Source organism: Oxyura jamaicensis, chromosome 12 (assembly GCF_011077185.1).
Source record: "Oxyura jamaicensis isolate SHBP4307 breed ruddy duck chromosome 12, BPBGC_Ojam_1.0, whole genome shotgun sequence".
In the NCBI taxonomy this organism is placed as follows: domain Eukaryota; kingdom Metazoa; phylum Chordata; class Aves; order Anseriformes; family Anatidae; genus Oxyura; species Oxyura jamaicensis.
Genome location: NC_048904.1, coordinates 722545 through 736347, shown reverse-complemented (window position 1 = coordinate 736347; position 13803 = coordinate 722545). Strand labels below are relative to the sequence as shown.

Sequence of the window (13803 nt, the reverse complement as noted above, 5' to 3'; positions counted from 1 at the left end):
TTTCCTTTCCTTTCCTTTCCTTTCCTTTCCTTTCCTTTCCTTTCCTTCCCTTCCCTTCCCTTCCCTTCCCTTCCCTTCCCTTCCCTTCCCTTCCACACATCTTGCCTTCATTCTGTTCTGTTCATTCTGTTTCTTGCAAAAAGCCAAAACATTTTTTATTTCATGGTCATTTTTAGAATATTTTCCCTTCTTATAAGTCAGCCAACTTATCTCTGTTAATCAGAATCAGAACTACAACTAGATAATAGTTGTTGTCCTTAATATTCTTTGAAAGTTTTCTTTCTGAAAGTTCTTAACATTTTCAAATAACTTCAATGTTATATTGTCTAGGTTTTGTGTTATTTCGGTTTTGATGTTTTTTTTCTGTTTGTTTGTTCGTTTGTTCGTTTTTCAGTTGCTATTCAATAAATTGATCTTTCTTGTGCTTACCAGTTCCTGCTGCTAGTAGAGCTCTAGTGGTCATCCTAAAAAAGCTCAATTTGCCTATTTGTCTCCTATTCCTAAGTAGTATATCAAACTTCTCAGTTATAACTTCACCAATGTTATTTTTCCTTTTATTTCAGCCCAGGTATTATGAACTTATGAATGAATTTAACAGCACACAACAATTTTTCATAGAAAAAAAGAAAAATAAATAAATAAATAAATAAATAAAAGTTATATTTTTCCCCAGGGTTCCCTACCTTGAAAAGAGTTATTTGCTTCCAAAGATTGTTTTTTCCAACTCTAGATATATCCATATATGAATAACTTTCTTCCTTGTCCTACCCTGACTGAGTTCCTCCCCAAACTTGTACAGTTTTCAACTCTCACTCATTGTAGTACACTAAAGAGAGTCAAGTCATAAAAATAAGTCTATCTTAAAATTTGAATGTCATCTTCAGGAGGGCATCCATCCATAACTGACAAGCTCACCATACAAAGCAATTTAAAATTTGAAATGGAATAGCGTCACCCAGTAGCAGCTGGAAACATATGACATACTGGCAGCATGGCTTACATGTATGTTTTAATTTCAAAATAGAAGCTTGTTTCTAGGGCTAATTTATTTCATTTGTATTCCCTGTAGTGTGGCATTTTTTTACATACATCCAAACATTCACGTACACACACATTATTCTATACTATAACAAATTGTTGAGTATCTGATGCAGATACTTAATAAAGGACCATAAAAACATGGCTGGTGGCAGAAGGGGATTTGAAGGAACAGATTAAGTTGCCACTAGAATTTGAAATACTATTTTGGTCTGTATATACACAAATATAATGTGCAATTTATAGAATTACATGATGGATAAATAATTCAATTGTTTTTAATGCCATACTGTTTTGATAATGTAACTAAGTATAGTTAATACTATACTATTATAATAATAAATATAGCAATAATAGTTAATAGTTAATAATAGCAGTAATACAATTATTATCAATGTTATAAGTATAAAATTAAGACAGATACATTGTTTTTGGTGGATCTGCTCTTCCAAAATTAAGAGGTCTACCATTTTCTGTTCAGAAACATCTGTTTCAAACCCATCAAATATAAAATTGAGGTTGCACACTGGATACTTAGCAAATTTCTTCCTACCAAAGTAACAGCAACATTATGTGAAAAACCATGCTGCATTATTAAAAAGGACAGTTGCAATGCTAATAAACCACAGATCATGACCTCTTAATACCAAGCATATATTTTATAACTGTTATTACTTTAAAACTGTGACAATCAACTTGTTTTAATAGTTCTGCATTTTACTTTTCACTTAACTTTCATTAACATTCTAAACTACTACCAATAAAAACAAATGAGTTTTGCATTTAAACAAATGTTTCAGATGTTTAAAATTTGTATTTATTTGTATACAAATATTGAAATTTACAAAATCAAAACAGTGTTGGGCTTAGGAATTGCTTTTCTATTGGTGGAAAAGGTTCCCAGTTCCCATTGTTCCATTCCCAAATTGAACAATGCCATGATTCTCAATCAACAGACCTTAGAAGACCATTTTATTAGGACAGCCCTGTAACACAGGACTCTAAATAGGACAATATTATACGAAGAAGAAGATTGAACCATTAAGCATTTTTAAACTAAAACATCTTGAAATTTTGTTTATCATGCCTAGTTAAAAATGTATCACTTGATTTTAAACTATACCTGATATTTGATAGCTTCAACAGAAAAATACATTCACAAACAGTTTAGAACTAGGGGTTTACAAGTTGGCAGACGGAAAAGCTGCATAAGTTTTAAGATACTAATGATTTGTACATTTACTTTAAATAAATAAATAAATAATTCCCAAAGTGGATACTCCTGAAACCACTCAAGTTATGAGAATTTCCGCTGCTTTTCTACTCTAAAAGTTGAATTATGAAATGCTAAAAATAGCTGTGAAACTTTTAAAAAAAGATTGAGAAGAGAAATATAAGGCACCAGACAAAAAGTCAACATGTTTAGCTTCTTTCAGGCATGGAAATAAATACCAGAGCTATTAATTTCTCTTCAAAGAACATATCACTTATAATGCTCATTATTTCTTTGGAACATTTGTTTCACCTTGAAATATCAAAATAGTAAAAGTGTAAAAGTGAAGTTGAGAAAAGGTGACTGACCTGATCTGGAGAAGGTCTGTGGTTGGAGTGTTGTGGTCTCCCAGGAGATCGGTGATGGTGGTGGTGGTGATGGTGGTGGTAGTGGTGATGGTCATCATCATAGTTATCTGCCATCAGTTTCATTCTGTTTTGTGTCTATTTAGGATGTAAAGCGAGACAATTTATTACATGATGGAATATATTAATTCAATACTGTTTTGGCAAGATCTTAGCTCTTCCTTCACTCTTTTTTCAGTTGCTGCAAGGATCTAACAATAGAAGTCAGGCCTGCTGGCCCATGAAGAAAAGAACAAAACAGAAATAGAAAAAGATAACAAAGCATATGAACACAGATATCTGTCTCAGTTTTCACATATATAGAACTGCACAAAGAAGTTGGGAAAGGATATGATCAAGGATGTTGTGTTTGAAAGGCATCAACAAAGACATTCAGCTTCTCTAAATTTAATATTTTAGAACATTTGTCTTTTTTTCTGCAATCTATTACTATGTCTCACTAATTAACTTGCAAAAATTCACCAACAGGAATATTATGTGGTCTTCAAATATTTACAGTTATCTACTGAGGCAAATCAACAATAATAATTAATAGTTATGCTAAAAGCTAAATATTAACTATTTTTTTAGTTGTATGCCAGGATCACCCTGCTAAACAGTAAGTTAAAATAATCTTGTCTAATTGATACAGACACAGACACTTAGACAAATAAGTGATTATGGGACCGAATGAAAGTAAGTCTTAGATATAAATCTTTAAAACAAGATCTATGCTTAAGCTACTGCCTCATACAGATAATAAAACCGATGTCACCATGAGGTAACAAGACATATCATTGCCCTTTATTACAACTATTACAACTATTCTATACCATGAAATATGCAGACTGGAATATCCCAAACCTAAGTCAGAACCAAGACTATCTTACTACCTACTTGCCCAATACCAGTGGAGACAGCACTTAATTTTTCTGTTAGTAGCACTGAAGGCTGTCTCAGGCAAACTTGTTAACTTCTAATCAAGTTTTACTTACTTATACTGATAAAACCAAGAAGAAAATGCCATCAACTTGCAAAACCCTCTTCCAAAATTTGAAGAATCAATTTGAGACATATACAATTAGTATTAAGTAGATGGCTGAAAGGAAGGTTGCAGCCTAAAGTCACTTAATGTCATCTTCAAAAAACTAATCTGAACCCTGACACAATTTTTCTGTAGGGGAAAGGTTGCACTTGTAGGAGCATTATCTACTTTGTGTCAATTCTCTGTGAGGACAACACTTGAGTAGGTAATGCTCAAACATGTCTACTTTGCACATAGACACTATGAAGGACATTAAAGATAAGAGTCTAAAGTCAGTTGCAAAAAGTCACAGTTCTACCCACACTCCAAGGTGGCAGGATGCCTATTAACTCCAATGAGGATACTGTCAAAACACATTACCCCAGGATTTTGCCCAAACTAATCAGTTCCAAAGGACCAAATTAAACAGATATATTTATACACGACTCATGTATTTGGTTATATTCCTATGATAGCAGGTCTAACTGTATTCCAACTGGAAATATCCATGGGATAGTATGTGGTAAATTTACTTCCTAAATGGATTATGTTCTCCTATGAGAACAATCGCATACCATATCGCTGTTTGGAAAATGTCACTGATTTAATAAAATAATAAATAGAAAATGTAAAAACTAAAAGATTGCCATTAAATTCCCTGATTTTAATGAATTTGCTGAAGTACAAAAGAGTTCTGAAAGAAAAAAAGAGAGAGAGAACTAAATATTATTATAAAATATTTCAAAATAACAGAATCTATTGTGAGGAAAACAATGAGCCACAGGGTTAACACAAAATCCTATGGTTAATAATTATTGCTAATTATGAATTAATTAGCAATTAATTTTATTTTGAACTACCATAATGCTTCCCAAGCACCTCACATTACCACCATTAGGGGGACAAACTATTTTATAGGAGGGCACTTGCACTCAGTCCAAGTTAAGATTAGAAGGAAAAATCATAAGGCATTCATAATAACAAGATAGAGGAAAGGTCACAGATTGGATGTGTGCATGCTTTAGCCACTGTTAGACTCTTTATGGGCATCCCTATAGCAATAGAAGAGCATCTTCTCGGAGGGTTACAGAATAGATTTCCTCCACAGGTCAAGTAGTAGATTCTTTCAAACAGGAATTGCACTGGCACTATATGGTGTCTTTTCATTTTTTTTTTGTTTGTTTGTTTGTTTTTTGTTTGTTTTGTTTTGTTTTTTAACACTATTTTCTGATTTTACAAAAAATAAAAAAATAAAAATAAATTTGACTCATTATAGTTAGCCTGTTTGTCTTTACATTCAAAGAGGATGGCTTTTTGAATGAGAATGGAAAAGATGGAGAACTAATAGGCAAATAATAACTCACTTACTGTAAACACTGTAATATCCTGCCTCTTTGGGGAAGCTCCTAAGATTTTATTAGTTTACTTTCTTATCAATGAACAGCCTTAAATTTCTTACCTTTCAACTGTATTCCATAAAAGAATGCAAAAGTTAAACAAGATGATATATGCAATCCTAAAAGTATCCCCTGTAATGAGGTGTTGGGGATTAGACATGTCATGGGATAAGAACTGTAAATGAATGATGTCATCTTTCTAATTTGGTGCAGAAATATAAATAAACCACTTCTAATGTTTCCTCCTTTTGGATGCCAAAATCTGCACAAAGAAACTGTAAATGCTGCAGTAGGGTTCCTTTAGTTGTAATGTTCTGGAAGCAAAATGTATAAGAAATAGGAAATTAGGGTTTGCATTCAATTGATATGATCATCAAACCATCCAAACATTTACATAACATTTTATTGTCATTCAGTCCTTAAAATTATACTAAATCTTTTTATTAGTTCACAATGACATCTAATAGGATTTTGAGTTTCTGCTTCTCTTCAATATAGCTGCTGTCAGAGAGAGATGTTCACTTCAACAGTGAACTCTGTTTTCCAGATATGCCTAGCTTTCACTTTAGCAGTACAAAACATGGTATGATTCAAACTTTTAAAAGCAGGACTTTTAAGGATAACCAGGAGGATTTCTAGAGGAGGAACAAAACTACAGCCATCCAGAAAATTAAATAGAGGAAAAATACAATCCTTTTCAGCTCCTTCTAAACAAAATTCTGAAATGTTACTTCCATACACTTCCCTTGCTAACTCTTTTAATTTCTAGTAGGCATTGAAATGCCATTCCATTATTTGAGGAAAAAATTAATTAACCACATTGGAACTCATTCAAGACCCGAGGGCTTTACACCCCCTCACACACATATACAAGCACACACAACAACACATAGAAAAGGATTTTATTGACCATGTTTTAGGACTTTGGCTTATCAAACAGTAACTGCCTCTGCTCACGGTCCCACGTCAACACATTTGAATATCATTCCAGTACTGACTTGGGAGAAAAGTACCACCTACTGACTTGGCAATGTCATAATTTCCTGCACCATCTTCAGCATGCCTGAAAATTTCCTGTTCAGAAATATGAGACTTTTTCTTATATTACTTTCAAAAGCACTGCAGATTTCCTAAATATTGCTTTTTAGGATGATCTGGAAACTCAGTCCTGGAACGTGCAATTTATGAAAATTTGAATGATGCTGGCACATACATTTAAACTGTGCCATATCTAATTTGCATCATCTACTACTTTGCAAGAATAACCCCAAATTGAAAATAGTTCTTTTATATAGTTCAAAATTTTACTCCCATTTTCCTCTTTTCCTCTCAAAATCTAATCCCAACAAGTAGTTATTAGAGAGCTTGAAAACTATTATTTTCTTTCTTTCTTTCTTTCTTTTTTTTTTTTTTTAATTGAAGTTTGAAATCAAATTAGAGGGCTGATAGCAACTCTTCCCTGGTGGTCTGGATAGCCCCTTGCTCAGAATTTAATACTTTTTAGGTGAAAAGCACCCTCAATTCAAAGGCGGTGTTAAGAGTAGGCATCTTCCTGATGTATACGTTAAGATACTCATCTTTTTTTCCACAGTTTTTTCATGAGCTTGCTCAAGATCCATTTTTGTTTTCAGTTTATTAGGTAACAGTGTTCACTATGGAATGAATAGCATCAGTGGCTTAGGGAGGAATTAGTTTTTAAGTTGTCTGCTGCTTCCACTACTACATAGCAGACATTCTCAAATAGTTAAACATTTCTGCCTTTGCAGTGGTCAAAAATATATCTGCTTCCCAATCAGGCTGTTATACCCCATCATCAGAGTATACTCAGATACTAACATGGATATTTTCAAATGGATAATTACTGAATCTCTTCTTTTTAGTTAAGAACCTCCTAATTCACAGACAAGTGTAACTTCGTCAAGCCCCTAACAGACTCTTCAGTGCAACATTTAAAAGCATCAAGCACAAGCAGCTGGAAGAGCAGCTGCGTTAGCCTGAGTGTTTCTGTGTAAAATATGATTCCTGTGGGCCTCCACCCCAAAATCTCCATCCGGCTCCTGATTAAGAAATGTTGTCAATCCCATATAAAATTGGAAAGACCTAGAAGAAAAAAAAAAAAAAAAAAAAAACGGGGTGGGGGGATAGCAGCCATGGCACATTCTTTTTCCCAATGATGAGACCAAGTCTGTCCTGTGTACACTTAACAGGAGGTCATCCAAAACAAAGATATGTCATTCTTGAAAAAAAGCATACATAGTTTCCTCAAGCTGAACAATGTGTTCTCACTGGTATATTACAGCTGAAACAGAAGTTACCGGTTTGATGAAGATGTATCTGGGGACTTACCCTAGCCTGCATGAGGCTTATAAACCTAAAATATTGTGAAATCTCCATATGCACCACTACTTAAAATTATGGAATATTCTGTGAAGAAATTATTCTTACAATTTCAATTACAAATCCATTGACTCACATCAGACTACAGGTAACACTACTATACAGCTTCCTGAAACCTCTCTATCAATTGCTGTGTCAAAGAGAATTTTGGAGAATGTGCATTTGCAAAATTTTGGTGACCTATACATAGCACTACTGTTTCCATTTATGATAACGATTGATCTTTTTTTCTATAGTATTCTTCTTTTTCTAATACAATTGCCTTGTGTATATCAGATCTAACCAAGTCAGCATAAGATCACGTCTACCAATTTCCTACAGTGGAGGTCATTCTTTACCAGTAATATTTCTAGAGACAAACATGAACCAATATGCTACTATCTTTCAAAGTCATGATGAAAACCTAAATAAATGTTGAGTCAGAACTTCATTACACACCACGTCTTTTTTCATACTCATTGTCATCTTTTCTCCAAAATAGATTGATTTGTTTTGCAATCTACCTTGAAGATATGGACTACTTTAAACAAAGGGAGAGAATAAATTTCAAGTTCAGCAACATAGATAGAAATGACCTGTTGGAAGTCATGTGCTTTTATTTTGAAAAATTACATTTCCTCCTCAGTGACTTCAGCAATCATCTTCTGTGACCACAATACAGAGATATGCACTCAGTTATTCCTATTGTCCAGTGTATTATTGCTTTAGTTTTAGATACATGTTTTTATGTGTGCTGATGTATATAAATACACACACATTTATATATGAATTTATGTACATACTATCATTTCCTTTATCCAGGAAAGATAGCAAAGCCTTTAGACCCACTAATGCTTAGGCAATTTCTTGATTCTAACTTATTCTGGCAAAATTAAACCAGTTTCACTAGTGGCTGAAAGAATGATGAGCTGCAGCATAGGCCAGATTTTCTGAAAATAGAAGTGTGTGTGTCACTCAGAGGGGCCCAGAAAGGTATAAGTGATCCATTTGACTTGCAAAGGAGATGGGCTCTCAGTGGTCTCAAGTATTTTCTGAAGGCTGAGGTTTCCAAACCTCTCTACTATTTCATTCCTTTTTAACTCTGCCAGTGGAGTGCATTGTATTCTAACTCAGACATTGGCAGAAGAATCCTAAATTCTATTCTTAGCATGAATATGAAATAATTTAGTTTCAATTTAGCATACCAGGTTGAATTTGCAAACTCTAACAAATTGGAATACTTTCCCTTTATGGAACACATTTGATACAAAAATAATTAAAAGACAAGGAACATGAAGCTCTGTTACTTTTGCCTGTCACTTTTCAGCATATGTTTCAACTTGGTTTTGGGCTCTTACCTCAAGTTAGATAAGCTACAAATTTTAATTTCCTGTTTTGATCATTCATCGTATGCTGAAAAGCTGTATCTCTGACAGCAAAATTATCATACCCGGTTGTTTATGTTTTGTTTGTTTGTTTTTAAAAATGTCTGGTGAACACCAGGCCGACACCTGAAACAGAACAAGTTTTAATTTGGCTTTATATAAGGAAAGAAAAAAAAAAAAAAAAAAAAAAAAAAATAAAATTTATAACATGCAACAATTCATTAACTGCATCTCTTACAGACTCTGTATAGCCTTATTAGTTTTATCCTGAAAAACTTCCACTTTTTTTTTTTTTTGCTTTAATTTTATTGACTGCATTCAATAAATGCTACATCCATTTTGAAATAAAGGAAAGATAGAGAGAAATTAAATTAATTCACCTAGCTTTAAGCCACGTGAACAGGTATATTAACCCTTAGGGTTTGAAACAGTTGTCTTTGATCATTCAGTATCAGTATTTGCTAAGCTGTCAAGGTCATGAATGGTATGTGTAACTGAATTTTTAACCCACTTACCAAGGAATTTATGATCAAGCTCTGTATGAAAACTGACAGATATTTCTTGTTCTTCTAAAATTCTGTAGAGTTTAAGTAAGGATCTACAGAAGTGAAATGAAAGTCTTTGATTGACTAGTAACAGACTTAATAGCTTAACAACAATCTGTAACTGTAAAACTATAATATTAAAACTGTCTTTTAAAAAAATATTTTAGCAAGATGGCAATATGCTTTGATCTGTCATCTGGATCAAGTTAACAATGAAACTCATGAATGAGGTTCAAATGAGGAAAAATAGTAAGATTTGTTGCTCTGGGATATAGGTGTAATGCCATTCAAGAGCTATTACTTTCCTTTGGAATTATGTTCTCTCTCTTCACTAAAAGGAATTTGAAACATTTCTAGAATATTCCCTTTCAATAGAGTAGAATTTTTCCCTATACAATATGGGAAGAAGGTACATATAAGGCCTGTAAGGCCTGGAGAGGTCCTGAAATGTAATAAAAGCATGAAATTTAAAATCTAGAGACTCACCTTCTAGCTGAGAATTTGCAATGGTCTCTTTATCATCTTCAACATCACAGAACCTCTATGTCTTGCAATGTCACTATTTGAAAATAATACTTCCACAAAATACTTTGACATCTTCATGTGGCAGATGTTTAGTTCTATTTTTCCTGATTTTTTTTTTTTTTACAAATAAATGATTTAATTTGAGCTTTTTTTTTTCCTAACACAGCATTTCAGAAAATACTAATATAATCTTAAAAACAATTAAAAAACACCTTGAAATCAAGAAGGTAAGAGTCTAAAAAGCTGTGTACGTAAGACTATATAGTTCATCAAGTTTATCCAGAAGTTACATAAACCTAGTGGAATTCATTTGGATTGCATGAAAGCATGTGCAACTGCAATTGTTTTCTTCAGTTTGAATCCAGTGCTTTGGGCCTGAATTCTGTTAGCTGAGGGTTAACAAAATGTTTGCTAAATAATCCAGTTCCGTATTTATTGTCTTAGAATTAGTTTTCATGTCACAACAGTATTTTTGCACATTCTTTGACATCTGTTATTTGAAGACAAGTGATGAATCTCTAATTATTCCTACTGCTGCACAGCACAGATTGTTAACAGCCGTAGAATACAATTTGTAGTTTTGTTATTTGATATCTTACCTATACCTATAAATATTGGACAGCAAATGCTGTACTTGGCCTCAAATACATTTAAAGTTCACCATATCACATTTGTCACTTAGTTTGTTAGAGCACTCTCAGTCTGCAGGAAATGAAGACTTTACAAAAACGGTATATATCTTTCATTAAATAATAAAAAATATTCTAAAAGTGGATTGATATGCTTATGTAACAGAGGAAGACAGTCTTGAAAAGTAGGTACAAAGGGTTTTTCAGAAGTGATCGCTGTGTTTAGAACTATCATGAGTACTTCTAAGAACCATGAAGTCATAGGTTGCATCAAAGAACAATGAAGCCATAATAGACCACATTGAAAATTAAAAGTATATGCCATGTAAGCCTGTATTTCTAAAGCCTAAGTCTAATGACTTTTTTTTTTTGATTATTATTGTACTCTTCAGCAACTTTCCATTTGTATCATCTCTGTTGTCTCATCACTTTATGTATTTTTCTGAGATCAAAAATAACAATTTCAAATTCCAACTTTAGAGCCTTTAAAAAACATGCTCAACATCACTGTCATTTCAATCCACTCTCTCTGAGCATTTTGGACTTAGTAGGGATACATGCATTCTGCATAAGTGATTTGATACTAAATCAAATAGTAAGCCTAATTTGATAACTAGAAAAATTTAAGAGAGATTCCATTGCAAAGTTTCAGTCCAAACTTCTTTTGCTTAACCTCCTTGATATGTGCAAGCTGGTTCACTAGTTACATAGCTGACACAAAATAAATAAATAAATAAATTAAATTAAATTTAAATAAACCCAATATCATTATTTTAAAAGAGCCAAACCTTGAGACCGTGCTCAATTCTTTTTAATGGTAACACATTTCTTGAAGCACAATTCAATGAGACAAACCCTTAAAATATATCATCCAACTATGGTTTTGACAGAAGGACTTGTGACCTTTTTCCACAAGTTAAAAAATCTGTTAATTGGCCATTGCTCTGAAGGACTTCTTGCCAATTCTACAGCTACATAAAACACATGGACTTCAATTTGTGTTAAGCATTCAAGCTCTGGAATACTTCATGCTAATTATTCAGGCTACTTCTAACAGCATCACAATAGCACCATAATGTTAATCACATGCAAAATAAGTTGCACTGTCTTAATAATTACAAATATATGATAATATTCAAGGTTGGTTTTGTTTTGTTGTTGGTGGGGGTTTTTTGCTTATGCAGTGAGTTTTTATATACTAAATTATGAATATGTTTGCAAGCACACACCAGTAACTAAAATATAATGAGAACATAACAGTATGGTAACTAAGAACTCCAGATGTTAAAATAACTATCATAATCATAACCATATGAGTATTAGAATGCATCGCTATGGATTAGAGCTATGTTTTACTGAGTGTTTTAATTATGCATTTTCTTTTTATAACATCCCTGTAATATAATCTATCTTCATATTCCTACTCTTAGCTCTATTTGGACAAGGGTTTTGCTGCTTTTTTTCCCCCCTCAGATTTAGAATACAATTAATTTTTCCCTTTTAAAATTCCAAGCAGGCGTGTGTGGTGTATGTGTGGTGGTGTTTTTTTTTCGTGATATAGTGTGTGGAAATGGACGGACAGAATGCATGCAGGTTAAAAGTATGTATGATAGTGTACTGTAGAAAAGTTTGGCTACTTACTTAACTCTTCTCCTTTTCCTTTTTTTTTTTTTTTTTGGACCTCATTAATGCTTCAATGATTGCATATGAAGTAAAGAACAGTCATGTTCTTATGCTAGAAAAGCACTTTTTTTCTTCATTTTCCCATCTATATCTAGTCATATAGTAAATTTAATTCATGTGATGTTTCACACGAAAATCTTACAATTCTTAAAATTCGTGACATGCATGTAAACAAACACTTGTTCTCAGTCCCTGTCTGCCTTTAGACCCTGTTTGTCTCCAGTTTCACAGAATAAAGAATAATTTCAGAAGCAGTACCAAAAGGTTTCCACATTTTCAGGAAATCCAATCTTCCTCCTAGGTGAAATACAATGCTGGTCAAATTACATGCTCTGACTCCTGTGAGGCAATATTACCAGAGATAAAAATGTTGTTAAATATTTCATTTGTAATGAAGCAAAAAATACAGGAAGACTAGAAACAGCCAAAAACATTTTTTTAAATTATTTTTTTTATTTTTTTTTCCAAAAAGTGACACCAAGTAAGTTTGGCAGATTAGCCACTTTAATTATTTTTCTGAAGGTATCTCAAGGTATGTCATAAAACAGAAGAAAACCAATGTGATACAGAAGGGACACCGGAGAAAGTGTTAGACTAAACAAAGACTGAGTGGCATAGAAGAAATAAATGGTCAGGAAAAAGACAAAAAGCAAAGAATCCCTTATATTTACCTGCCTGGAAGCAAACATGATGAAAACAACCTATCTATTTAAAGCTGAGAGAAATAAGTGGAAAACAGTTTCCAATATAGGTCTTGGCAAAGACTTTGGTCTGATAATTTGTTGTTGAATGTATACATAAAAGTTCTACATATATTTCATTTTTTTCAATTAGAGTACTATTTAACTGATATTAACAATTAGACCTACTGCTTTACAAGATTACAGTATTTATCTTATCCTGAAAGATAAGAATTCAGAGCACATAATAAGTCTCCTTCTTCATGAGCTGAAGGATAATAGTCTTCTCACAAACAGCAGCAGGGATATCAAATGCTTGGCACACTGAGAACAGGCAGGAGTTTCAAGTGCCAAGCAGATGCTTATATGAAGTACTAAGACCAAATTTCTGCTTTCTTCACACTTGTAATTGACGTTATGTTGATTTGAACATGGTCCTCCTGACTTCTCTGTAGTGGTCCCTGCATTTAGAGTTTGTGTTTTTCAAGCCTTTTTAAGTTTTGTGAATTAAAAGTATGGCTTGAAGCACAGGAAATATCTTGTAATAATACAGCATATTAAGTAATGTGTAGGCTAGAGTCATGCTAAAAGTATTTATCAGAGACCTACTGCTAAACCTGGTAATTAGATAAAAGTATGTAAGAACACAGACACAAAGAAGTGAGTTAAAAAGCATAATTAAGGCTCTGAAATTGCAGCTGCCTGAGGACATCCCAGGCCATGTCCCAGTAAATGCAGAACAACATTAGAAGGTAGGGTTTTCTGGCAGGAGGGATTTTTTGTTTGGTTGGTTTTGGTGTTGTTGTTTTAGAACAGGAAAGAACCCATTGAAAACATACTTGCCCAGAGAGATTTTGGAGTCTCCTTTGGAGACATTCAAAAACCGCCTGGACATGATCCTGTG

The 13803-nt window shown here is 33.2% G+C and overlaps 1 protein-coding gene across 23 annotated transcripts in view; it reads right to left on the bottom strand.

The window, feature by feature from the left end:
* Window positions 1-13803, bottom strand: part of ERC2 (ELKS/RAB6-interacting/CAST family member 2) — a 537199-nt gene that overhangs the window by 133660 nt on the left and 389736 nt on the right. For all 23 annotated transcript variants that reach the window (XM_035338170.1, XM_035338171.1, XM_035338160.1 and 20 more), the window contains one exon: window positions 2620-2754. In XM_035338170.1, the coding sequence (XP_035194061.1) occupies window positions 2620-2754 (135 nt within the window). The remainder of the gene's footprint in view (window positions 1-2619; window positions 2755-13803) is intronic.